Source organism: Cynocephalus volans, chromosome 1 (genome assembly GCF_027409185.1).
Source record: "Cynocephalus volans isolate mCynVol1 chromosome 1, mCynVol1.pri, whole genome shotgun sequence".
In the NCBI taxonomy this organism is placed as follows: Eukaryota; Metazoa; Chordata; class Mammalia; order Dermoptera; family Cynocephalidae; genus Cynocephalus; species Cynocephalus volans.
The window spans coordinates 490,669-516,927 of NC_084460.1; the positions used below are offsets into that span (position 1 = coordinate 490,669).

At 43.2% G+C, this 26,259-nt stretch overlaps 1 protein-coding gene, 1 long non-coding RNA gene and 1 other non-coding gene across 3 annotated transcripts; 1 reads left to right on the top strand and 2 right to left on the bottom strand.

Annotated features, from left to right (window-relative positions):
• Positions 1-7,953, top strand: LOC134386300 (uncharacterized). Its single transcript, XR_010024457.1, has 3 exons — positions 1-155; positions 5,510-5,560; positions 6,685-7,953. It is a non-coding gene; the product is annotated as an uncharacterized LOC134386300 (long non-coding RNA).
• NCAPD2 (non-SMC condensin I complex subunit D2) lies at positions 803-26,259 on the bottom strand. Its single transcript, XM_063108442.1, has 32 exons — positions 26,233-26,259; positions 25,339-25,488; positions 18,853-18,928; positions 18,516-18,574; positions 17,867-18,048; positions 17,418-17,560; positions 15,384-15,511; positions 15,188-15,311; positions 14,863-15,010; positions 13,642-13,839; positions 13,094-13,228; positions 12,908-12,995; positions 12,634-12,814; positions 10,431-10,555; positions 9,827-10,066; positions 9,329-9,503; positions 8,996-9,080; positions 6,798-6,931; positions 6,340-6,472; positions 6,163-6,247; positions 5,918-6,085; positions 5,465-5,640; positions 4,614-4,725; positions 4,415-4,538; positions 4,180-4,335; positions 3,647-3,824; positions 3,472-3,566; positions 2,900-2,980; positions 2,548-2,731; positions 1,493-1,619; positions 1,236-1,391; positions 803-1,019 (listed from the first exon to the last, which is right to left on the bottom strand). The coding sequence occupies exons 2-32, from the start codon at positions 25,463-25,465 to the stop codon at positions 934-936; spliced, it is 4,209 nt and encodes a 1,402-aa protein (XP_062964512.1). The 5' UTR covers positions 25,466-25,488; positions 26,233-26,259; the 3' UTR covers positions 803-933.
• Positions 18,126-18,456, bottom strand: LOC134366017 (small nucleolar RNA U85). Its single transcript, XR_010022232.1, has one exon. It is a non-coding gene; the product is annotated as a small nucleolar RNA U85 (small nucleolar RNA).

Consider the following 26,259-nt stretch of genomic DNA (forward strand, 5'->3'; position numbering starts at 1 on the left):
GGGTAGACAGGCTTCAGGGGCAGCACAGCTTGCACCTGAGGGGCCTGACCTCCTGCAGACCTGGTAACATAGTGAGCAATCCCTGGTAGGCAGACCCTGTCTCCTTCTACAGAGCTGGAGGGGATCATGACCTGACCTCCCATCAGCCCAGCCAGGTCAGTAGGGAACAATGGGGTGGGGGGAGTGGGGGGAGGGCACATGGAGGAAACCAACCCTTGGTCTAGAGCAAGGTTTCTCAACCTCAGCACTGTTGACATTTGGGGCTGAATAGTTCTTTGTTGTGGGGGTTGTCCTGTGCATTGTAGGATGTTTACCAGCAGCACCCCTGGCCTCTACTCACTGGATGCTGGTAGCACTCTTTCCCCCTCCCCTCCAAGCTGTAACAACAAAAAGCTCTTTAGACATTGTCAAATGTCCCTGCTGGGCAAAATTTCTCCCCCAGGTTGAGCACTGGTCTGGAGCCTAGACATTGCATAACTCTCCACAGTGGGGCCACCTTGTCACTTGTGCGGGGGGGGAAGTTGAGAAGGGAAGATGAGAAAGTGAGGGAAGCCCATGTAAGACCCTGAGACAGGCCTAGGACTCCCGGGTTCATCTTCTCTCTCTGGATTGATAACTCCCTATCTGCTGCCTGAATCTGGACTAACGTGAAAGAGGAAACAACAACACTCTTAGGAAAAATGTCTAAAAGTATGTAAAAACATTTATTCTTTAGAAAACATGGAGACTGGCAAACATTCCAAAGTGAAAGCAGCTCAACTCGGTTCAGTTAAGCTAGTTTAAGAGAAATGCCTTGCATTTTAAAGATCAAGTATGTACTAAAAAAACAAGAAGCAGGCAAACAAATATTTTGCAAGGAGAATGGAACTGGAATTCAAGGTCATCCTGCAAGATACCTTGCACAGCAGGGATGGGGACAGGAGAGATGACTTCCTAGGACCTGTGCCTACGAGTAGATGCTCTGCGGATGGGAGTGGTTTTTTTGGGTGTCTCATAATCCGTCATCTCTGCTGAAAGCTCTATTCAGAGAATTAGAGTAAGAAAAAGCTGAGTTACAAAGATGGTGAAAACTGCATCTCAGAGAAGAAACGGGACAGACCACACTGCAGAAATGAAACCCAAACTGCATGGGGAAGAAGACAGCATGGGGCATGGGGTAAAGAGGACCCTATCAAAACCAGCCTTCCCCACCCAAGCCGTACTCCCGGGCTGAGGCCAGGAGGAGAGCATCATACCTTCCTCACTGGACTCCTCGCTTGAGAAAACAATTTGGGGTTTCTTTCTGGAAACTCGCTGCTGGGTGTTTATATGCTGGCGGGTAGTACGGCGGGGCTCAGGTGTGATGAAGTCGCTGTCTGAGGCTGTGGAAGGCAGAGGCTGATGCCTACGGACTAGAAAAGGCAGGGAGACATGATTGTTTTAAAAAAAAGGTAACTGCTGCTTGAAGGGAGGGCCTGACCTGATCTTCCCACTGGAGGGCCGCCTCACATACCAGTGGACTGTGTCTTGGCTGATGGGGCTCTCTGGCTACTCCCTTGGCCAACCTTAAGCTCCTCTATTCCATCCAACCCTCTGGTGTGACAGGCACGAAGCTTCTGCTCAAATTCATCTATTATAGCCTGGAGGGAAAAAAAGAGATTAAGAGCAGGCCTGGAAACATAGTTATTTCTATGATGAAAAAGAAACAGGGTCAGGAAAGACAGGGAGGAACCTTTTCTTTTTGGCGGCTGGCCAGTATGGGGATCAGAACCCTTGACCTTGGCATTACATGGTGGCGCTCTAACAAACTGAGCTAACTGGCCAGCCCATGGAAGAATCTTAAATGCAAAATACTAAGTGAAAGAAGCCAATCTGAAAAGGCTACATATTGTATGATTACAACTATATGACATTCTGAAAAAGGCAAAACTATGGAGACAGTAAAAGGTCAGCGGTTGCCAGGGGTTGGGGGCAGGAGGTATGAATAGGCAGGACATAGGGGATTTTTAAGGCAGTGAAACTACACTATATGGTACTGAAATGGCGGGTACATGTCATTATATTTTTGACAAAAACATAGAACATACGACACAAAGAATGAGTGATGATATCCAACACAAAGAATGAACCCTCGTGTAAACTATGGACTTTGAGTGATGACATCCCAAGGTAGATTCGTCGATTGTAAGAAATGCACCACTCTGACAGTCAACTGTAACGAATGTACCATTCTGGTACAGGTTGATAGTGGAGGAGGTTGTGTGTGTGGGGGGGGACACGGGATATATGGGAATTCTTTGTACTTTCTGCTCAATTTTGCTTTGAACCTTTGAGCTCTAAAACTGCTCTAAAAAAGAAAGTGTGTTTAAAAAAAAAAAGAGAAAGAAAAGAAACAGGAATTACAGATAGAAAGATCTGGTCCCAGGTCACTGGTAACATGGTTGCAGTGGAGCTGAGAATAAGTGAGGCAGTATGTGACTACGAGAGCCTCAGAACACTGCTTAGGGAAAGCAGACTGATGAGCTAGCGCTGGAACCCAGCTGGTGCCAGTGTCCCCATGCTGCTCACCTTGCCCTCAGGCTTGGCCCCACGCCGCAGCTTGCCAACAACTGACAAAAAGGCACTGAAGATGGGCTCATCTGACAGTTTATCTCCAAAGCAGTCAAAGTTGTCAAGCATCTTGCGGAGGCCTCGCTCTGTGAGGGGCAGCTGTGATACACAGTAGGCCAGGTCCCGGTACTGCCGCTCAGTTCTGCAGACAGGAAGGGCTTTGTGAGAAGCAGCAGGAAACAGAAAGTAAAGGCTCATCCTTCCCCATCACTCTCCCACAGTCCCACGACGCCACTGGCAGCGGGCAGGGGTGCTCTCTCTCTTCCAGAGCCCCTCTCGGCCCCAAGAACTCTCAGTGAAGGCAGTATACCGGGCTGTGCGGAACCGCTGACACAGCTTCTCCACCAAGCTCTCAGTCTGCTTGTCCTTAGTGATGTAGGAGAGGAGCTGCCTGCAGGAAGGGGAGATCGGGATGTATGATCGCCCAGGGACAGCTCCATTGTAAGCCACTAAGACCAACCCTGGACCCTCCCCCAGTACCAGCCTTCTCTGTCCCACCTTGCCTTCATAGACAAGTGTTCTCTGCCTGCCTCACTGCTCCTCTTGCCCTCTCCCACATGTCAGAGAAAGGCCCACCCCCCCTTGCCACCCACAAGGAATTTTCACTGCAAGTGAAAGCTAACAAGAACAGCGGCTATTTAGTGAGTACTACCACATGCCTACCTCCATGTTAGGAACTTTATTTAATTTAATATTCTCAAGAACTAAGGGCAAATATTATTAGCCTTACTTTGTAGAGGAGGAAACAGGCACAGAGAGGTTAAGTTATTGCTGAAGGATGTATAGCTAAAAAGTAGCAGAGCTGGAATTCAAATACTGGTTTGTCTGATTTGTAAGCCTGTGCTATGTGAAAAATGTGCCCTGAGGCCCAGAGAACTATACTTCATGATGGTGTGGAAAGGCTCTTCCTTCACCCCACCCTCGGGGTCTGACAGGCGGCTGATGATGTCTGGAAGGAGATTATAGATTGCGTTGCCCTGTAAGAGAGAGAGTCATGCTAAAGAGATGAGGTGACCTACAATATTCCCTCTGCAGCAAGCCCTAAGCTGCCTCTCACCTTGTGGGAAAGCTCATTGAAGAAGTTCTTGGCCAGGGCAGCAATCTGAGGCTCAGGGTCGATAAGCAGCACTGCCATCTCGCTCACCTGTCCCTTCACCTTCACCATGTCTTTCAGGATCAGGTGGGTCATCACCAGCCCTGCTGTTTTCCGCACTTGCTGAGCTGGGTCCCGGAGGCTAGGAATTAAATCTCAAGTCATATGGACCAAGACCTATGGGCTGGCTACACCCTAACATTGGTAGAGAAGGCCCTCACCAAGAATCTATTACCCCTTAATACGCCATTCTAGAAGGAGGTAGAAACCTGTCTAGGGTTGAAAGTTGGGAGTTGGGGAAAGAGTCAAAGCCTACAGGCTTTCAGCAGAAGCTTCAATCCCTTTAGGGTCATATTTAGCCAGGGGCCTGTACAGGTCAAGTATCAAGCAGATATTCAAGGTAATGCACTAAGGGAATAGAGCCTTAGTGATTCTCACAATGACTTAATAGACCCCCAGAGCTCTCAAGGACTGCTAAAACGCTGTGGATTTCTTACCGAGCATATAGATGAGGTGTCCAGGGGTCCACCAGGTTGGGGAAGCGGATGGCCAGATCCCCAGTGGCAACCATGAGGTTAGACCGGACAATGGGGAGTGAAGACTTTTCTAGCATGGTGAACAGAAGACGAAGCTGGGAGTCACAGAAAGTGGCACTAGGGGCAAGGAGAGGATCATCAGGAAAGCCATATCATCCCATCCTGTTTGAGAAGGTGGTACCAACCCAGGGCCTACCTGATCATGCAGAACTTGCCAAGGGCAAGTGAGGCAGCTGCAGAGAGGTCTGGGTTGCTATAGAGGCCAGGGTTGTTGCAGACTTTAAGCAAAAGTGGAACAAAGGCAGCCAGTATCTGTCCGCCTGTTGGAAGAACAACTCTGAGTTTGGGATTGGTTATTTCAATTGGGGAGAATGTCACTGAGCAATTTTTCTTACCATCCAATAGTTCCATCTCACAGATACTACGGATTAGTTCTGCCTCTGTATCATCAGCAGTAGCCCCGACCAGCTCCAGCTCCTCCTCCATGGTGGTCTCAGAGCTTGTATTCTAAAGGGAAAGAAGCCATGGATAACCAGTGGTCAGAGACAGTATTTTTGATTCCAGCCTATACTTCATTTTGTAGGAACAGATTTGAGGAAAAAAATTTTACAAAACCATTCAGAGAATTGCCAAACGTGTCTATAAAGAGAAAGGATTCCTGAATTAAACAGGGGAAAAAACTAGGTCCCCTGTATTTGTTAAGTTGCCAAGCATGTTTTTACACCTCTTAACTCATCTTCATAGAAGACATAACTTCCTGTATCTGGTAAATAGACGGAATATGCCAGACACTGGTTCAAGGTCATAGAGAAGGTCAGACCTTACCCCACCGCTCCAAGGCTCTATGTTTTATTTGTCAGCAAGACATCACTGCCTCTAGTGGAGAGAACACAAGGTGCCCTCAGGTGCCATGCCAGTAACGAAGGCTGATGGAGAAGGGGGGAGAGGGTGGCGTGTGCATGTTCTAACAAACAATGCCTCAAATAGAGCCTAAATTTTATGCTGAGGTCTCTAATTCCATACTCTGAATTTACCTAAGACTTTCCTTCCTGGGTGATTGTGGACAGACTGCTCCATCTTGTTCACACTCATCTTTCCCAGGGTAGTAGCAACAAAGAGGCAGAGATTCTCTACTTCATTTAGTAGTAGAGAAAGAGATCCCCAGAGGGAAATGTTGATCTGAAATCATGATACAAACCTGGGAAATGCTTAGGATATGAACCCAATTGTCCAGGCACTCACTCACCTTCTCCTTTGGATGTTTGGTCTTATGCTCCTGTTCTTCCCGAAGCACTCGGCGCCGACAGAGCTCTCCACTCACTGCCTGTTCCAGATGTACCAGGTGCTGCAGGGCCACATCCCCAGCGAGGGACAGCAGGTTCATCAACAGGAAAGTGGGGAGCATTGGGGGGGCCTCCTCCTCTGGAGGAGACGAAGGGCAGGGAGAAAAGACACAATCTAGTCCCATCAAACCTGAAATCTGGTGTTTACTGATCTTCCCCTTACTCATGTGCTACTCAAACAAGTGATGAAGTAAGAGATGGGGGTGAGGGACGGTGGTTCAACTTGAACTAAAATGAAACAGTGTGCGTGAGGGGTTGTTGTAGGAATTGGTGGTAGCAGTGGCTTCTGGCCCTGCTGGGAAAACAGCAGAAGCTGGCTGCCCTCCACTGGGCCCATCAACCCTCTGCCCACTTACTTGGGTCCTCCTGGGTGGTGCTCTTTTCCTCCAGCTTCTCCAGGGCCTGCTTTGCACAGCCCTGCAATATCTGGGCACAGATCATCTCTGGGCCCTCTGCCAGTTGGTAAATGAGGGTCACTGCCACCTCCTTGAATGGGATCCAGAGTGGGTCTGGGTAGACAAACCCTGTATCGGAGAAAGGAAAAGTTGTTCACTGCAGACAAAGGGCCCGATTCTGCCCAAGGCCCTTCTTGACAGCTCACCTTTTGTGACCACCTCCCGTAGTCGCTCAAACAACCTGTGCTCCTGAGGCAGCCGGAAGGGAGGGTGACGTTTGCTCAGAGAAGGCTTTGGAGAACAAGACAGAGTGCAAGTATGTGGAGAGGGCAGAAAAGAGGATCTCCGCTCTCCTTAGTTTGGGCGTAACCACCCGCACATACCTTTCTCCTATCTGATATGTTGGAAATGGCGTGGCACACCTGCTGGGCCAGCCTATAGTCCTGTGGAAACTTCTCTCTCAGCCCTATGCTCACCAGCATGTCTAAGTTGCTTCCCACAATTTCTGGTTTTCCTCTAGTGGAAGGAAGCCACAGAGTTAAAGATAGTGAGGACAGGACTGTGTGTGTGGGACAATGCCAATAGGGGTGGTTACCAGCATCCAACACAGGGCTCCTAGAGCCTTAGAGCACTACGGTGGGGCCAGCCCCTTGGACCCCTCTTGCACTACTGAGTCTCACTATTTCTACTAAGCAGGGGGTTGGTACTCTGTTTTCTTTTCCGTTTAGGTAGCCAACTCACAGCAGAGCTCAGCTGGGCCTGACTGCTGAAGGAAGGAAAAGGAACCTTCTCAGACCCTTTCATTCCTCTCCCACCCTACTGTTTGTCATATGAGTCTCACCGTGCCATCATGCCAAGAAGCATGACAGAGGAACAGCGCTCCAGAGGGGAGCAGGGGACCTTCTCAGTGGCCCGCTCCCACAGCAGCTGGGTCACTCCTGGTTTCAATTCGTCCTTCTGCACAAACTCACAGAGCTAAGAAGAAAAGAAATAGGGCTTAGGCCAAAAAATAATTCCCCAATCCTTGGTCCACTGCTCTAAAGACAAGATTGAAAACCTCAAGTTGGTAAAAGCTTTACTTAGGAGTGGAAAAGGAAGAAGGCGGCTCAAAATATAAAGTATGGACTTGGAGAGGTACTTCTCTCACCATTCTCTGCTTTTCTGCTCTCATGCCTTCAAAACTAGGTTTATTATGGTGATACATCGAAGCTAGCCTTTTGAGTTCTGTGTGGAACTCATAGTTTTGATTACATTCTGGAGATTTCTAGTAGGTTTTCTTGCTGTCATCACATTAGACTCATGTCTAAAATGGAAGCCAACATCCTTCCCTGCCTTTCATTTTGCCAACGGCACCTATGTCTCTAGTTACATATGCTTGAAATCTGTCACCTAATTTTTTATGAATCAGTCACTCAGTCCTATTTTTCCTTTAAAATTTGTCTTCCATTAAGGCCAATTCTGTAGCTGTTCCTTCAGTCCTGAGTCTAGCCCCTGGTCACTGCACACCTACTGCAGCCCCCTCTCAACCAGCCTACACGCTACTGCTGCATCAGCATCCCCACACATCTATTCATCACACAGGCTTTTGCTGCTCGTCTTTTTTGTTTGTTTTTGGTTTTTTGGTTTGTTTTGGTGGCTGGCTGGTACAGGGGTCTGAACCCCTGACTTTGGTGTTACAGCACCATGCTCTAACCAACTGAGCTAAGTGGCCAGCCCCCTCACTGTTTTTGAAACATCTCTCCTTTGCCTATTGCAGGGGCTCTTCACCAGTAGTCAGCCTGAGATCTCAGCCAGTTGGCACTGCCAGGCTCTTTTCTTTTCCCCAGTGAGGACAAAAATGTGGCTGGTAGTAGTGCTCCTCCCAGTGGAAGCTGGAGGTCAGCACCACCTCCACTTTTTGTCCCCATGATGCAAATACTTCAAAGCAGATTTGCCTCACTAAAATGCTGGGGTCCCTGGCTAACAAGGTTAAAATACTAGACTTTTTTTTTTTTTTTTTTTTTTGTCTTTTTCGTGACCGGCACTCAGCCGGTGAGTGCACCGGCCATTCCTATATAGGATCTGAACCTGCGGTGGGAGTGTCGCTGCGCTCCCAGCGCAGCACTCTCCCGAGTGCGCCACGGGCTTGGCCCAAAATACTAGACTCTTGAAGTCATTTAGGGACTTTCACTATTTTGTCCCAACCTACATTCACAACTTTTATTATCTTTTCCAGATAACAATTTTGAGCCAGAACACAACCTTCCTCATTCTGCAACACGGGCTGGGTTTCTTGTGTTTCTGTCTGAAATGCTCTTGCTCCTTTGTCTAAATCCTACTCATCTTTTAGGACCCACTTAAGTCCTACTACGTTTCCCAACATAGGTCCTACCTCTTTCCTACTCTGTACTCTTCTGTATAGCATAGAAATTAAGAGTATGTTTTCTGTAGCTCTTATTGCCTGAGTGTGAATCTCAAACTTTGCCTCTAGCTAGCTTTAACTAGTCACATTCTATCACCTGTGTGCCTCACAATGATTTCTCATTGTGATTACAATGATTTCTCATTGTAAAATGCACATACTGCTACTTCATGGGGTATTTGTGAGGTTTAAACAAGTTAACACGGGGCTGACCCCGTGGCTCACTCGGGAGAGTGCAGCGCTGGGAGCGCAGCAGTGCTCCCACCACGGGTTCGGATCCTATATATGGATGGCCGATTTGCTCACTGGCTGAGCGCGGTCACAAAAAAAAAAAAAAAAAAAGGTTAACACGAGTAAAGTGCTGAGTAAAAATAGTGCCTGGCATAAATTAAATTATTGTTATTATTATTGCTATTATAATCATTACCTGTGCCACTTATTCTGGAACTTAATGATCTATCTGCTCCATTGTTCCAAAATGTTTTGTTTTTTTGGCTACCAACTACACTGTTGGTTCCTTTAAAGTTGGGAATGTGAAAACAAGTCATATTTCTTTGTGGGGCTGAGTAAGTTGCCAAACACGTAGTAATCACTCACTAATACTAGTTGAATGAATACAGAAAGGTGAGAAGACTTACAATTTCCTCAAGACACTGAATGGTCCCAGCTGAGGCATCCACTAGCAGTAAAGAAAGATTCTTAATCAAAGCCTGGGCCTTGGCTCTGTGGGAATAGCAGAGATCAGGGGTCATTAAGAGACTGGTAAATTGAACATGGCAAACAGATTATGAGGGCTATCCCAACACAGTGTCGAATAACTGCTTAGGATGGGCTTCACTGGAAATTCAGCCCCAGCCTGAGCCCCATTATAGACCCACTGCCTATAGATTTGAAATTCCTCTGGAGACTAAAAAAGTCCTGTGAGAAGCTGACCTCAGAAAAGTCAGCAGAAGCAAAACTACTTCCTATACCTGGCAGAGTCTCCTTTGGGGTTGAGGTAGAGTTGGCGGTAGGCATTAAGTACAGCTTCTCGGACACCAGGCTCCTTGGACCAGATGAGAGGCAGCATGCGGCGCACCCCAAACAAGGCGTGGGGTACCCCAAATTGGAACACCATCACAAAGAATTCAATCACCTCCTGCACCACTGAGAGGACAGATATAAATGTCACCCATTAACTTGGCAAAACCCCCAATCCCTAAAGATAGAACATTTCTTTCTTAATGTAGCAACAAGCAAATGGTGACCTTCCTTACTTTCCCTGAGAATTCTGACTCCTCCTATAATGCCTTATCATGAAATTCTATATGTGTTAAAATATATAAGCTAGAAGGAGCTATACGAAGCAAACGGAAATAAAGAATCCCTGCCTTTTGAAGGAGCAGATGATTATCGATAAAAGATGGACAAGACTGCATTTGGATTCCCAACCCCAAGTGCAGTCCTTACAGAAAGGGACTCTGGCATACCTGTAGTTGTGTTTTCATACATCATCTTGCTGATGATGCCAATGGCCTCTGTAATCTTCCGAGAGAAGCTGTAGGCATCCTGCAGATACTGCACCAGCATTTCCTGCTTTACCAGTTCATCGTTTCCCCTGGATTCTCCAAGCTCTGACAAACTTCGATTGTCTTTACAGACAGTCTGCTCTGGGACCATGTTCCCTGTAGACCCCTGGGGATTCTTCTCCTGTGTGGAAGTTGCTGGGCCTAGGAGTCAGAGAAGTACAGGATGGTTTTTGTTCAAGGGTATCAAGGGAAATTTAATACCTATCAGTATCGCTGGATATTTCTTTCTACAATGTGAAGGCATGACATTAGAACCTAATCTAAAATAATCTTGGTTCATTTCTCAAAAAAGATTCCTGAAGACCTCTATGGTTTGGGCCGTCACCCTGTGACTATCAATCTTAGGCCAACGGGCTGCTTCCATTCCACCGCAGAAGCACTGCCAACGCCCCTCTGGCCACTCTTAGCACCAGGTTGTTAGCCAAGCCAGTGCCTCAGATAAAGTAAATGCTCAGTAAATACTAGTTGAAATGTTTTGTTTGCTGACTAAAGGAAAAGGAATTACCTTTGAAGATAATTCCCAAGAGATTCAGGAACCTGGTTTCCTCAGACTCCTCTGGGTTGGCATGACTGAAGGGTTCGGACTCCTGGAAGTGGCCTATGGCTTCTTGAGTGAGAGCGATGGCTTGCCTGAAAGAACACCAGTCTGTCACTAATTCAGCACCCAGAAGAGTGTCACTGCAGCCTTTTGTAAGGGAGCCTACCTCATGATTCTACCAAGACCTGGGCCTACTGCCCCAAACAAAGGGAATATTTCTCATGCTTAAAAACTGAGCAGCACCTACCAAGGAGAAGGGCTCAGAACACTTCTCCTGTTTCTGAAGAGCTCTGCTGGCCTTTACTACAGTCTTCAAAAAGACTCAAACGAGGCTTTTAAAATGTTTTAAATCACAAAGATGCCTGTTCAAAAACTTTGCTAAATAAAAGGAAACAATAAACTATCAATAACTGGTTGATTTATGGCACACCACACAATGGGTTCTATGTAGTCATACAAAATAATGGGGCAGCTATTTAAGGTCACTGAGATACGTAATTAAGTGAAAAAAGAAAAGTGGTAGAGAATTCTATCATTAGTATAAAAGAGGAAAAAAAACACATGTTGTATGTCTATATGTTATCTTTAGAATGATGCTCAATAAATTAATATTGCTTCCCTGTGGGAAGGGGAACTAAAGTGGCTGAGAAACCGGTTTAGAAAGGACTTTTCATGGCATGCCCTTTCTGTAATTTTAAATTCTGTACCATGTGAACACACCACCTTTTTCTTTTTGTTCTTTTGACTAATTTTTTAAAAATACATTTCCGCTTCAAAAAAAACATTAAAAAAAAGTCATTAGAAGATGTTTTGTTCTAGTATATGTTTCAATTTGTTACTGGAAGCAAAAAACCCTAGATCTGTAATCTGAAGACTTAGGCCCAGCTCTGCAATTTATTAGCTGTGTGTGACAGTCACGCCTCCTAACCTGCCCTCTGTTTCCTTATCTGCAGTATGGGGAAGACAGCCTGATAACATCAGTTACCAAAAATTATGGGGAGGAAGCATAAAAAGTTATACAAACTTAAAGCAGACTGTACAAAAAGCAGAGAGTTTTAGCTGCCAGTTATTAGGCAAACCCCTCAATTATTAAGAACTTAACCCAGCATCTATTTCTGAAAGTGAAAGTGACATCTTTAGCATGAGAAGAAACCTTCTAATTGACAGAAAAATACTAGAATGCTTGGAGGAAGAAGCAGTTATAAAACTATAGTCTCTATGTTTTAGCAAAATAAAAAGGAACACTAGAGAGGCAAGTGAGTTAGGGGGCAAAATAGCCACCTTCTATTCAGCCTCTTTTGAATAGCCTAATTAGGTAAGAATTAGGTAAGAATGTGGCTGAGGTTTAAGAATACCTGCTGGCAGCTATAAGGGCTTTTGTTGCTAAGCTGCTCTGAAGTTCTAGAGTCACAAAAACACTGGGGGAAATCTTTTCTCTGAGATCAGGATTCATACTAGGTTGATTAGAAGATTAAGGTAATATTAAGCAAGTTTGATATTTATTAGCTCACAGAATTTAGAATCAGAAAGTCATTAGAAAAAAAAAGTTTATGGAAAGATTTATATTATCTTTTAATTTTATTTTTCATGATTTTTTTGACGTACCCTTGTATGTATGTACTCAAAATTATTTAGGGTAGGCTATTACTTTCTTGTAAGTAGCTTTAAAACATCCAATCACTCTATAACACAAGTACAAAAATCTATGAATATACGTTCTCTATAAATAAAGATTGGTATACTAAAAAAAAAAAAAAAACAAAAGTAGAGAGCCTAGGTTAAAAAAAAAAAGAAAGTCATTAGAGGTCATATGAACAAAACTGAGGCCCAGAACAGTAGTAACTTACTCAAAATTATATAACTACAACTGTACTTATAGGCTTTCTTCTTCAAATGAAGGAGGACTTAAACTGCTTGCGCGTAGTTGTTTTAGTAGTTTCTTTAAACATTTATAAAGTAGAAAAGCATGCTTAATTGTGGACTATGCCTTTGGTCAGTGATTTTTTTTTTTTTTTTTTTTGTGGTCAGTGATTGCTACAGTGAAACACCTACCATCAACTGGTGGCAGCACAACTAAGTGCATTTCATCTTAAAGAAACAGTCTAAGTTTCTCAAAGGTTAACTCTAAACCTAAGCAGATCATTAGAAATTATCCCATTCTTTCACATACTTGTAACTAGCTTTGGCAAGCAGGTGACGAATGCGTCCTTCCACCTCTTCAGTGGTCTCTGTATTAGCAATTTGCTCAGAAATCTCCTCTTCTTCCTGGGGAAGCTTTAGAAGCTGCTTAAGGGTAGACTTCAACTCTGGCAGCATGACTTCCCACTCCTCCTCTGGGTCCAGCACTGTAGCTGAAGGAAAGAGTATCAGTCTCTCTCACTGGAGTTTCTGACTGTAGGGAAAAGGCTGTCTGGGGTGAGGTCTCCTAGGCAGTAACTACTCACAAGCAGCTGTGGTTCGCCTCTGGGCCCGCATCTCTTGTAATTTCTGAGTCTCCTTCTGCAGTGGGCCAGCAAGGTCAGTATCACTAAGCTATCAAGATAAAATAAATATCGGGGTCACTAAGTCACAAAATTTCAGCCCTATTTCTGTTTAATTCCTTCTCTTCTGGATGGACCATGTCTACTTACCTTGCAGGAAAAGGGATTATTGGCTAGAAAACTGGCCAGCAGCTGGATGGCATTTTTACATACTAGCACTGACTTGTCTGCCAGACGTCCCACTGCTAAGGTCACCACTGATTGGAAACGTGTCAGAGGGAGAGCCTATGTGGAGTAGGAAGAGAAGGATCAGTTCACATTTCACATCACTGATTCTGTTCAAGATGATCTTTTTAAAAATTATTTTTATTTTTTGGCAGCTGGCTGGTAACAGGGATTGAACCCTGTACCTTGATGTTATCAACACCACGTTCTGAACAACTAAGCTAGCCCTCAAGATGATCTTGAAGTACACTCTAAACTGAACTATCCACTCATTCTAAAAAAACCTTTCTATGAGATATAAATGAAGCCAGGTATCCTTGTCCTTGGTAGAGAAAGACTTTTATTACTGGTAGTAAAAATGTGAATTCTAGACTCTTCTTTGGGGCAGATATTTCTTTTTGATGCTGGATTCCTATTTTGGCCTGTATTTAGAGGGGTACCATTATGTCTTCATCACATAGAAGGTTGCTCACCTTCTGCTGGACAATTCGAGTGAAGAGCTGCAGAACACGGCTCCGCACAAAGGAGTTGACATCGTGGCCATGGGCTTGCAAGGTGTCGAAGAACTGGTCTCTGGTGTCTCGGGCTGCTTCCTCTAGTTGATCACCATTCAGAACCTGCAGTACCATCTCTGCCATGGCTGCTAGCACAGCATTGCGCATCATGTAATTCTGAGAGAGAGAAATAAAGTCGGTATGAACCTCTGCACTCCAGCATTAACTCTCCTTTCCCTAAACTCTAGTGCCCATCCAGGCACAAAGCAGGGGGAAGGCCTTTAGTCAAGGTTAAGCCTGACTCTGCTTAGTATGACTTTTCTGGTCAACTGCCTAAGTATTAATCCCAAGGTCACAGGAAAAAAGCTGAATCCCAGAGGAGACTTGGTTGCTCACAGGAGAATGCAGGAACAACAATATAACAAGAGCCCAAAACAATTTTTCCTTGTGAGGCTCACCCAGGTAAGCATGATGGTAGTTGAATATAAAATCATACCCATGTACCAATACACAGTTGAAAACGATTTATTACTACTTTCCATGTGAGGTCTCAAAGCCTTTGGTCCTTACAAATAAACACCCTCTTTCCCTTCTACTCTCCTTCTCACATTTTACTTATAGAAAGAAATACAGAAAAACAGAAAGCAGCCCTAGGGTACCAAGCAAGTCCACTGTCAGGCCAAGAGCCAGAGAATAGAGTCTTGCACAAGAAATTAAATTAGATGAACAAGTAAACTGTCTCTGTCCTTGACATTCACCTAGGAGTGCCCGGCATCAGTTTGGGAAGCAGCCAGGTTAGCATTCAGGGATGTGAGAAAACTGAGAGAGATGACAGGGGTTAATTTGAGAAAGCTCACTGTTTGGAGAAAGCAAGGTAAGCTAGATAGGAAGAGGCTTAATCCTGAGGAATGGATGGGACCCAGAATCAAAGCTGAGTCACTCTCACTAGATTCTATCCGTGGAACTGTCATCTCCCCTACCACACATGGATAAAACCAGTGTAATATTGAAATGAGATTAATAAAAGACTCCTTGTTCCATTTACTTGATCTGCTTCTCTACAGGAAGGAATTGCCACAACAATAAACCTAGACAACTTGTCTTCATGTGAAAGCTACTTTCTTGTTCTGTTAAGGAACAGCTTTACAATGGACTTAAAACCCCTGGAAAATCCTCAGAGATCCCTAGTGGACTACCTACCTCTCCATCCAGATGATCTAGTAAAATGCACATGCTGGACATCAGGATACCTGGGACACGTTCTGCTAGTTCTGTCAGGAAAGCTGCAAAGCCCTTTGCCCCTGAAAGGTCCCGACTCAGCTCCTGGGGACACTTCTGTCCAATCTCTCTACACAGGGAAGAAAACACAGCCATAGCAAGATATCTCCATTATTCAGTTCCCAGTAAGGGAAGGTAAGATTGGTATCTAATATCTGAAGGAATGTACTTTTGCACAGAGAATATATTTCTTTATCCCCCTCCGTGAGGAAAATGAGAATTAGAAACTTTGAGAAGGAAGAATCACCTTACAATCTCTCCCACTATGCTCTTCATTCCATAATCAGTTGCCCATAGACTCACAGCTGCCACCAGTACAGATGCCAGGTGTTCAAAGTGCTGCAGCATCTGGATAATCTTCACAGTGGCACCTGGGGAAGTACTAAACATGAGAAATTATAGGGAAAATAAAAAAGGTGGGGCAAAGCTGAGGGACAACTTACTGAGCATGTGGTTATAGCGTGTCAAGGCCACACCAAGTAGGTGTGTTATGGCTTCCCGGGTGGGGCGGTTCTTCTGGTGACTAATGCTGGGATTCTCCAGAAGGCGGTAGCAACAGCCAGTAACCAAACTGAGAAAGGAAGAGATTGAGATGATGAAATCAGCTGTCTGGATTCAATCACTTTGGGGCCCTGGCCTCATTCATTCTATCCCTACTGCTCTGAAAGTCAGGGTCTTCTAGTTTTCTACATTATATCACCTTCTACACCAAGTTGCTTTGCTAATCCCAGATAGGTACAACTTCCTTCAAGACTACCAAGTTTCAAGCAGTTATGATGCTGACACACGGAACCTCAGTATATAATAAAAGACAAGACACCAAGTCACCAATGACTTCTCATTACTAAATATAATGGTCAATTCAGTCCTCATCTTACTTGACCCTTCAGCTGCATCAGATACAGTTGCTCACTCACTTTCTCCTTGAAACATAGCTTTTGTTTGGATTCCAAGATGACAGACCCCTTTCTCAGTCTCTTTGGCTGGTTGCTCCTCATTTCCTCATCCTCTTAATGTTAGAGTTCCGTAGGGTACAGTCCTTGGTTTTCTGCTCTCTTTTGGTTACACTGACTGTTTTAGTGATCCCATTCAGTCTCGTGGCTTTAAATACCATTATATTCCCAAATGTATCTCTAGCCCAGACCTCCTTCCTGAATTCCAGATCTGTATATTCAGCAGCCAAATCTGACAACTTTACTTGGATGTCTCGTAAGCACTTCAAACACTCTATGTACAAAATAGAACTTCTGATCTTTCCCCAAAACACAAATCCACAACCTTCTCCATATTTCAGTTACCAGCAACTCCATTCTTCCAAATGCTCGGGCCAAATCCCTGGGAGTCATCCTTGACTGTGCTCTCCCTTACACCTCACACCCCATTTGTCAGTAAATCCTGTAAGTTCTACCTTAAGAAAAAAAGTAAAGAAGCCAACCACTTCTCCATGTCCACTAGCACTCCTTGGTCTAAGTGACCATCATCTCTTGCTTAAGTCACTGGAACAGCCTCTTAACTGGTCTCCTGCTTCTCCCTTTCCCTCCATAATCTGTCTCAACATAACAGCCAGGATAACCCTGTTATAGTCAAATTCAGATTACCTCACTGCCCTGCTTGGGCCTCCCCAGTGGCCCCATCTCACTCTGAGGAAATGTCAAAGTCACCATGATGGCCTACCGGATCTGCAGCTTGGTTCCCCACTGCTTCCTGCCCTCACAGCCCACCCCTGTCACCTTCTGTCAGCTGCCACTCTCTGGCATCATTGCTATTATCTGTACATGCTGAACACACTCTCTCCTCAGGGTCTTTGAACCTACTGTTCCTTTTCCTTGCTTTGCTATTCTTTCACATATGCTCATAGCTCTCATTCACTTCCTCTGGGTCTTTGCTCAAATGTCACCATCTCAAAGAGGTCTTGCTAGAACAGCTGATTTAAAACTATAACCCTGTTCCATCAAACTTCCCATCTCCCTCCTCTATTTTGCTCCATAGTTATAAACTATAAAACATACTATATATTTTACTTTTTAATGGGCTGGCTGGTTAGCTCAGCTGGTTAGAGAGTGGTGTTACGACACCAGGGTCAAGGGTTTGGATCCCCATACTGGCCAGCTGCCAAAAAATAAATAAATAAAAATAAAAATAATCTTCTACTCTACATATAAACTCCAAGAGGGAAAAAACTTTTGTTTTCAGTGTGTATAATGATGCCAGCCACCTAGGAGATTCTTAGTACCTACTGTTTGATGAATAAATAAATGTGCATTAGAGACGAGAAATTCACATCTATTTCTTTATTCCCCCCACCATCCACTTCCAACATTCCATTATCTACTTCCTTACAACTCCATGTTATGATTATGCTTCTGTGTATTACAAATAGAACTGTTGCGTGAAATGAAGTAATTAAAGGCATGTGCAGCAAGAGAGCCCTCAATCCTCATAGCTCAGGGTTATCTGTAGCTATGTTAACTACCCACCTGACAAATTCCTCTTCAATTATTGAGTGGTTCCACAGGTGACGAATTTCCAACTGGAGTAGCTGTGTTAAAAGCTGAAGAATGGGTTGCCTCTCTTCCTCCCAGTCAAAGCCACAGGCTGCCTTGGTACGGGCTTTCTTTCCCTAAAAAGAATCATGTATACATTTAGGAAAAAATAAGGGAACAAAGAATGTCAAGATCTGCCAGTCTGAGTGCCTGAACTATCCAGTATCAAAACAAGGTAGACGGTAATATAGAAGAAGTATTACAATTTCCAAAATGAAGAAGAGCTACTTGTCAGGGAAGAAAATGTGAGACTTTTGAGTACTTTCTCCTAAACCCTGAATGAGGATAGAAAGAATTCTTAGAATGGTTGGATTCTCTTCTTTCCCATCAATCCCCCTCTCCCCCTAGACCCCATATAAAGTAAGCAAGAAACTCCAAATTACTTTCCCACCGAGGTCCAGGTCCATGAGGCTTGTCTGGCTGGTCATGGTCTCAAAGGATTCCAAGAGGCGTATCAGAGAATAGCAGTTCATTTTGAGGGCATTAAGATGTGCATTTCTATCCAATACACTCAAAGTTGCATCATCCAAGATGGCAGGGAGTTCCTGGGAGTGGTGGGATACCACTGTAAGGAGCGGAATCTGGGAGTTGGTTTCATTCACTTTCTTCATATCCCCCAACTTCAAAACACCCAGTACTTGCAGCCATCAGATTACCAAAGATCTGTGTTTCATCTCTCAGTGGCCATAACACAAGCTAAGTCCTTTTTGGGATCCCTGACCCTGATACCCCGAACATGCCTTGTTCCTACTCTCTCACTCCAGTTACCACAATTTCTCCCTAGCAACTGGAAGAATCACCACTATTAAAAAGAGGTAGTTCAAAAATAGGAAAAAGTTCTTGTTGGTCTGCCCTTACAGTGAATGCACATAACTCTGTATCGCCCACCAAGATTACAGACCTTAATAGGTCAAAGGTCCCTGGGCTTAGCCAAACCAACTGAATCACAACAGCCTTGATATCATCATGTGGCTGATAAAACAAAGGAAACAGCAAACACCTTCCATCCCCTACCCACTGACCCATAAACACCTTTTATCAGGAATTCCAGAGTATCTTCCTTGAGGCCAGGATCTATACTTCGAAAGTGACTATGAGGGAAAGAAAGTGCGGGGGTGAGACAGGAAACTACAGAGCCCATTCTAACAGACCAGATCTAATTTCAGAAACCTAATGCTTAAAAATGCAGGTGAAATTGCTCAACTGAATAAATATGGTGTCAAGTTGAGTAAACGCTCATCAGTAGAGATATGAGAACCCAGAACCATCTATCAGTGAACCTATAATTTGGAATTTCAGCACTAACATGCAAAGTTAGGGCAAATAGCCACCAGTTCTTTTTAAAGTACCAGATGGGTATTTTACTTACTGTAAAATGCTATAGATAGTGTCAAAGTGCTCCAGCATAGCCAGGGATCCCTGAGCTCGGAAGGCAGTCTGAAATGCTATAAAAATGAAAGAAACTGATCAACTGGGAGGGGAGAGAGGTCTTTTTGGTAAATTCTATCCATGGCAGAAAACCATGGACAGGCTTATTGCTTTTACTGGTAGAATCACAAAAGACAGTTCATTTCAATGTAATCTACAATAATATCTTACATTTTTTTTACATTTGAAACCTTACTTGAGCTTCCCCACACCTCTGAGCTAGATAAAGTGGACGGCATTATGTTTATTTTATGGGAAAAGTAAATTATATCTTAGAGTGGTTATGTGACTTGTTCAACTTAGAGCGGTTAGCAGTTGATGCACACCCTGGGCTATTTTTTTTTTTTTTTTTACTTTGAAATTACAAAAAAGTGGCAAAAACAGTACAAAGTTCTTGTACCTTTCACATACATAATGTTAAAATCTTACATAACCATAGTTAGTACAAGTGTCTATTCTAAATCAAGAAATTAACATTAATTCAATGCTATTAACTAATCTATAGACCTTATTTGAATTTTGCCTATTGTCCAGTTTATGTCCTTTTTCTGGTCCAGGATCCCACAGTACATTCAGTTCTCACGTCCCCTTAGTCTCTTCATGATCTTGACACTTTTTTGAAGAGCACTGGCCAATTATTTTGTAGAATGTCCCTCAATGTGGGTTTGCCTGATATTTTCGCATGATCAGACTGATGTTATGCATCATACCAAGAGGTAGATGATGTCAATGTCTTACAACTGGTGATGTTAACTTTGATCACTTAGTAGTGTTTGCAACATTTCTCCACTGTAATTTTCTCCTATACAGTTAATAAGCATCTTGTAGGAAGATATTTTGACACTGTATAAATATCCTGCTTCATATCACTAATTTTAGCACATCACTAATTTTGCCCCCTAATTTAAGCATCTACAGATGATTCTTGCTTGCGCTATCACTATTGTTGTGTTTACTAAATGGTGATTTTTCTATCTCCATCATTCCCTCTGGACTTACTAATGGGATTGCTACTATATGGCTAAGCTGTCCCTTTCCTCTCATTTATTTATTTATTCAATTACTTATCTATATCAGAATGGACTCATGGATATTTCTTCCATTCTGTTTTAGTCCATTACTATTACTTTATTTTGTTACTCAAATTGTCCCATACTTATGGGGACATACTTATGCTTATTGGGAGCTCCTTCAACATGGCCTGTGTCCTTTGGACATGCTCCCTTCACTTCTTCACCCTTACTTTCTTGCACCACAAGATGTTCCAGGCTCATCTTTTACTTTCCCTGTTCCAGTCCTTGAATCAAGCATTTTTGAAGAGTCCTGGATCTTTTTATGGGAGAACAGTATGTAAGAACCAAGCTCTAGGCACTAGGTTAGGCTCACTGTTATTGGAGTATCATTGCTTTTAGGCCCTTTCAGTACAGAAAAGCAGGATATATATGTATGTATATTTACATATGTAAAGATTGAATGAGATAATCCACATGAAGCAGTCAGAGGAATAATTAGCACATGCTATGGTTTGAATGCGTTCCCAGAATTCAGGTAATCCCCAATGTGACAGATTGGGAGGTGGGGCCTCATGGGAGGTATTTAGGCTCTGCCCTCATGAATAGATTAATGCCATTATAAAAAGGGATCTTGGGAATAGGTTTGCTCTTTTGCCCTTCTACCTTCTGCCCTGTGATGATACATCAAGAAGGCCTTTGCCAGATGCAGGTACCTTGATCTTGGACTTCCCAGCCTCCAGAAGAAAATGTGAGCCAATACATTTCTGTTAATTATAAATTACCCGGTCTCAGATATTCTGTTACGGCTGCACAAAACAAACTGAGATAGCACATAATATAATAGTATACGTAAGCTTTTAGCCCCTCTTAAAAAAAAAAACCTCCTTCTGTAATCAGGAAAATACAGAACCATGAAAAAGAGAAAGAACAAGCATGGAATAAGCATGTTAACATTTGGTTAATTTTTTTCATTCTATTTTCTATGTATAGTTTTTCCATTGTTGAGTTCACATCACATATTCACTTTGTTCTGCTTTTTAACATTTAGCATTACAATATGCATACTATAAAACTTTTATAAGCAATTTTTAATGGCCACATAATATTCCATTGAATGTATCTATCTTAATTAAGTTACTATTCCCCTATTGTTAGACATCATGACATTTCTAATTTTTTCCACTAATTAATGACACATTTATTCCCTGGGCAAATCTGGGTTAAATCAACTGTCTGCTTGTTTTATGAAAGCACACAAATAAAAACGGCCTGAGAAAAACATACAAATATGCTGACTACTATCACTTTACACTCATGACAACTAACCTTAAGTAGGCCCTCCATACTTCCTCATAAGCCTATTACAAATTCCCAGGCCTATTTTCTTTTTTTAATTTATTTTCTTTTTTATTTTTAAAAAAGATGACAGGTAAGGGGATCTTAACCCCTGACTTGGTGTTGTCAGCACCACACTCGCCCAAGTGAGCTAACCGGCCATGCCTATACAGGGATCCGAACCCGCAGCCTTGGTGCTATCAGCACCACACTCTCCCCAGTGAGCCAGCCCTCCAGGCCTACTTTCTACTAGGTAATTATTTCACACATTTCCTCTGCTAACAACATCAAGAACTTCTTCTCAAACTTACTCTCAGTTAAAGATGTCCCTTTCTCACTGAGAAAATAGCAGCAGACAGAAGAGAACTTTCAACTGCCCCAAGCTCTTTACCTGCACCTCTGCCCATACACTGCCTACTTTTGCTACCGTGTATACACTGTTCATGTTCTAATAAAGCCATCACCTCCCTCTGTGTACCACTTCATACTCTCTTAGCTATAAAGGATATCGCTCCAACAAATGTTCCCTCTTCCTCTTGCATCATCAGCTCTTCCCTCTCTCTGATCATTCCCATTCAGTATACGCACAGGTAATGCTGCCTATCTTAAAGTTATCTAAACTCATCAACTCTAACCTTCCTCTCCTTCTTTTTCTCATAAATGTATTCCAATGAGGCTTTTGTCCCCCACACTCTTCTGAAACAGATTTTGTCAAGGTAACCAGCAATCACCATATTGCTAAATCCAGTAATTAATTTGCAATTGACCTGTCCTCTGCTTCCAAAATGTTCTCTTAATTTAGCTCCTTTGTTCACTTTCTGCCCCAAAGACTGCTCATTAGTTTCCTCTACTGGTTCTTCCTCATCTTCCCAGTCTCTAAATGTTGGACTGTCTCAGGTTTTAGTCCTCAAATTGCTTCTCTTCTCCGTCTACACTCACTCCAACCTCATGGCTTTAAATGACATCCACACGCTGAATATTAAATCCCAAATGTATATCTTTACCTGGTGTTGTCGACCAGTACCCGAGGCGAGACAGGGTGAAATGAAGAGATACACTTTATGGGGTCAGGAGGACCTTACAGGATGTTGACCTATAAGGCATCCTAGTTTATTTTAGATTCCTTTTCATAAGCCAGTGAAAACAACAAATCATACTGATTAAATCAGTTTTGTCTGGTACCAAGCTATTTATAGAACATTTTCAGCTGCATGGCACTTGAAGACTCATAGCTAACTGCTTATCAACAAAATAAGAACATAAGTTTCTCATTTACAAAATTTCCAGGGTCCTGGGTTCAACCAAAGGTCAGACCTCAAGGGGAGGGAGAAGGGGGAAGTAGCCAAAAGGGATGCCAGCCTTGTTGGCTTTCCTAGAATAGCAGGGACTTTGTCAGCTTGCTATTTAGTACCTCACAACCTGGCACTTCTCTCCTGATCCCCATACTCATATAACCAATTCCACACTCATATAACTAACAGTCTAAACCTTTGCCTCCCATATTCTACACCATCTTAGTAAATGGCAACTCCATTCTTCTAGTCGCTCAATCTGTAATCATAGCAGATTCTTCTTTCTTGATCCCCACAAATCTAATCCATCAGCAGTCCTGCTAGCTCTACTTTCTAAATATATTCAGAATTTGACCTTTTGTCACCATCTCCACTGCTACCACCCCAGTCCAATCTACCTGTTATTGTATTAGCCTCTTAACTAGTCTCCTTGCTTCCTCCCTTGCCTCCTACAGTCTCTGCTCAACATGGTAGACAGTGATACTTTAAAATTGTCAGACCATGAGACTCCCATGCTAAAACCCAATGGCTTTCAAGCTCACTCACATTGAAGCTAAAGTCTTTACCATGACCTATAAGGCTCTAGAAAGCAGTGGTTCTCAAACTTATACGTGCATCCATATTACCAAGGGATATTCTTTTATTTGGTGACTAGCCAGTACAGGGATTTGAACCCTTGACCCGAGTGGTATAACACTGCACTCTAACCAACTGAGCAAACCAGCCAGCCCCTGGGGATCTTCTTAAAATGAAGATTTTCTGATTCAGTAGCTCTGAGGTAGGTACTGGCATCATGCATTTCTTTTCTTTTTTTTTTTTTTGTCGTTTTTTCGTGACCGGCACTCAGCCAGTGAGTGCACCAGCCATTCCTATATAGGATCTGAACCCGCGGCGGGAGCGTTGCCGCGCTCCGAGCACCGCACTCTCCAGAGTGCGCCACGGGTTCGGCCCCATCATGCATTTCTAATAAGCTCCCAGATCATGATATTAATGCTGCTGATCTGAGAACCACATTCTGAGGAACAAGACCCTAGAATAATCTGTATGACTTCCCACCTGACCTCTTTTTCCTAGCTTACTCCACTCCAACTAAATTGGCATTTGCCCACCTCAGAGCCTTTGCATTGGCTTTTCTGTCTGCTTGAAATGCCATTCCCTGAGAACCTGCATAGTTCACTTTCTCACTTCGTTAAGGTCTCTGCTCAAAATGTCACCTATGAACAAACTTCTGATCATCCAGCAAAACATGGCAGTCCCTACCGTGGCACATCCTATCTTCTTTGCTTTATATTTCTCCTTGGCTCCTACAAACCATCTAACATATTTCATATTTATTACTTGTTGAGAGCCTTGAGAGAAAGAACTTTGTCATTTTGTCTGTTGTTTTACTGTTGTATTGCCAGTGCTTAGAATAATGCCTGGCACATAGCATATGATCAGTAAATACTTGTTGAATGATTTAAATGATTTGATTTTGTATATTTACAGCAGTACGTATATGTAGGGTTCTAAACACCAAAATCATCAAAACAATACAATTTTCCTAAAAAAAACCTCTTAGAAACAGTGACCATTTAAAAAAATGATGCATTCCAACAACTAAAGAACAATTTGCTAAAGTATTTGGCACGAGCAATTGGTGATGCATATATCCATGCGATATGAAGAGAACAGCATATCTGTGTACACTGTTGGTTGGTCACCCATCAGTCAACCTCCACACTCTGCCTTGTTCCTGGCTTACCAAATGGTGGTATGTTCAGGCTTAGGGAGGCTCCTAGGTAATAATCTTGATCCGGTTAGCCAATTGGGGTAATTCCATTTCCATTACCAATAATTAGAGAAACAGGCACATGATCCAATTCTGGTTAAGTCTATTGGGAGGTTTCTGATAAAATGTTAAAAAAAAAAAAGAAGAAAATGCACAAAATAGAAAATCACTTTTTCTACTTCTGGACATCAGAGCAAGGAGCTGCCATCTGGTAATCATGATTAAAAGACCAAGAGAAGATAAAGTGGAGTTATATTATGAAGCTACTGCATTAACTAACCCTTCCTGTTGTAGGAGATAATAAATGTCGGTTATTATTCCTATCTTTACAGATGAGGTCACTAAGGCAGAGAGAGCATTAAATAACTTGTCCAAGGTCAGAGTGGTAGAGCCAGGATTCAAATCCAGGCCGCCTGGCTCCAGAGCCTTTATTCTATGTACCTTTCCAAAACAACTTAAGTGATACAAGACCACTCCCAACAAGTACAGTGATATTATGGGGTCCTGTTAATGCACAAGTTGTTTTTGATCATTTATAGGTTTCAGTAGGTAACTGAACTGTACATATATTGTACAGTGTTGCGGCTGTATATATATGTTTCCCCCCCATTATTGCACATCTCGGAAACAAGATACCTAGACTCTAAAAGTGTAACTTAAAACAGGTCATGTCAAGTCCCAGACATTCTGATGAAGCTATCTTCTCCTATAACTCTTAAATCCACGAAGACTCTATTTTGGCATATGGTAAGGGGTAAAAATCTAAAATATTCTTTCCCTAAAGAGTAGTCACATACACCAAAACTGTTTATGAAATAATCCAGAGAAGGCAGTTAATCAGTATATTCTTTGTGTCATGAATCCCATGCAATGCTAGGGAGAAAACAGTAGAGAATGAGAGAGATGTGTTCCTTGCCCTCATGGAGCTTCATGGTGTAGTGGAACAGAAATGACAATCTAATTACATATGGGGTGGTTGTTTTAAAGTGCTAGGTATTGCAGCTATGGAGTCTTACCTCTAAGCTGTGACGGAAGATGCCTGATGGGCAGTACCTCTTGCACAACATACTGATTCACCCCTCCACTTTTCAACAACTCCTCTGGAGATAAGGGCAGACGGAATTCATACAGTTGGGGAGACATCCTTCTCTTACTGGCTCACAGGGCTGGAAACCAAGCAGCAAAAAGGTCAGGGTCTATGTCTAAGTCCTGTCTTTTTACGTGGTTCTATTATTTCCCCACCTCTAATATATGACAGTTTTCAGTCTTAGGACAAGCTAATAATATTACCTTAGAGGACATGAGATCAACCGTGGATTAGAATCTAAATCTAGTCTTGACTCTTGACTCTGCCACTTGGTCACGTCACTTAACCCCCTGGGCCTCATCTGTAAAATGGGGTTACTAATCTCCGATTACTTCACAAAGTCGCTCTGAAGGTAAAACCAATCAAGGGATATGAAAGAGTTTAAAGAACTGTAAAGTTACCATTATTACTTCCATTTTTATGCGCAAAGCTCCCTAAGCATAGAGAGAATGTCTCTATGGGCTGGTGGGTTTCCCGGCTCCAGAATGGGAGAGCACTAACATTTATTATGTCCTTATTCTTTGCCAGGCTCTGCTAGGCTATTTGAATGTATCATATTTGATCTCAATCCCATGGAATGCACAATAATACAATCCAATTTACAGACGAAGAAATTAAGGCTAAGAAAGATTAAGCCATTTGCCCAAATTACACCTATTCTGGTGCGGATCTGTGCGACTTAGTTGTTTCTACCACATCGCACCCCAAGGATATACCTACCGAACCTTCCCGCCTGTTGTATACTGACTAACACTGGGTCGCACTACCGCGTACCTGATTTTCCCAGTCTTTCACTCCCCACTCTATTAACACCACACCTTACCTGAGAGTCTCACCCGCCGCCCCTCCG

Bases quoted from the DNA above. Each gene is read 5' to 3' on its own strand.
- NCAPD2 (XM_063108442.1), bottom strand. From the start codon at position 25,465: ATGTCTCCCCAACTGTATGAATTCCGTCTGCCCTTATCTCCAGAGGAG. The intron at 17,561-17,866 runs GTAATTTGGAGT...GATTCTTTTTAG, and splicing joins ACCTGGACCTCGGTGGGAAA to GGAAAGAAAGCCCGTACCAA. The intron at 6,248-6,339 runs GTATGTGCGGGT...TGTTCTCCAAAG, and splicing joins ACATATCAGATAGGAGAAAG to CCTTCTCTGAGCAAACGTCA.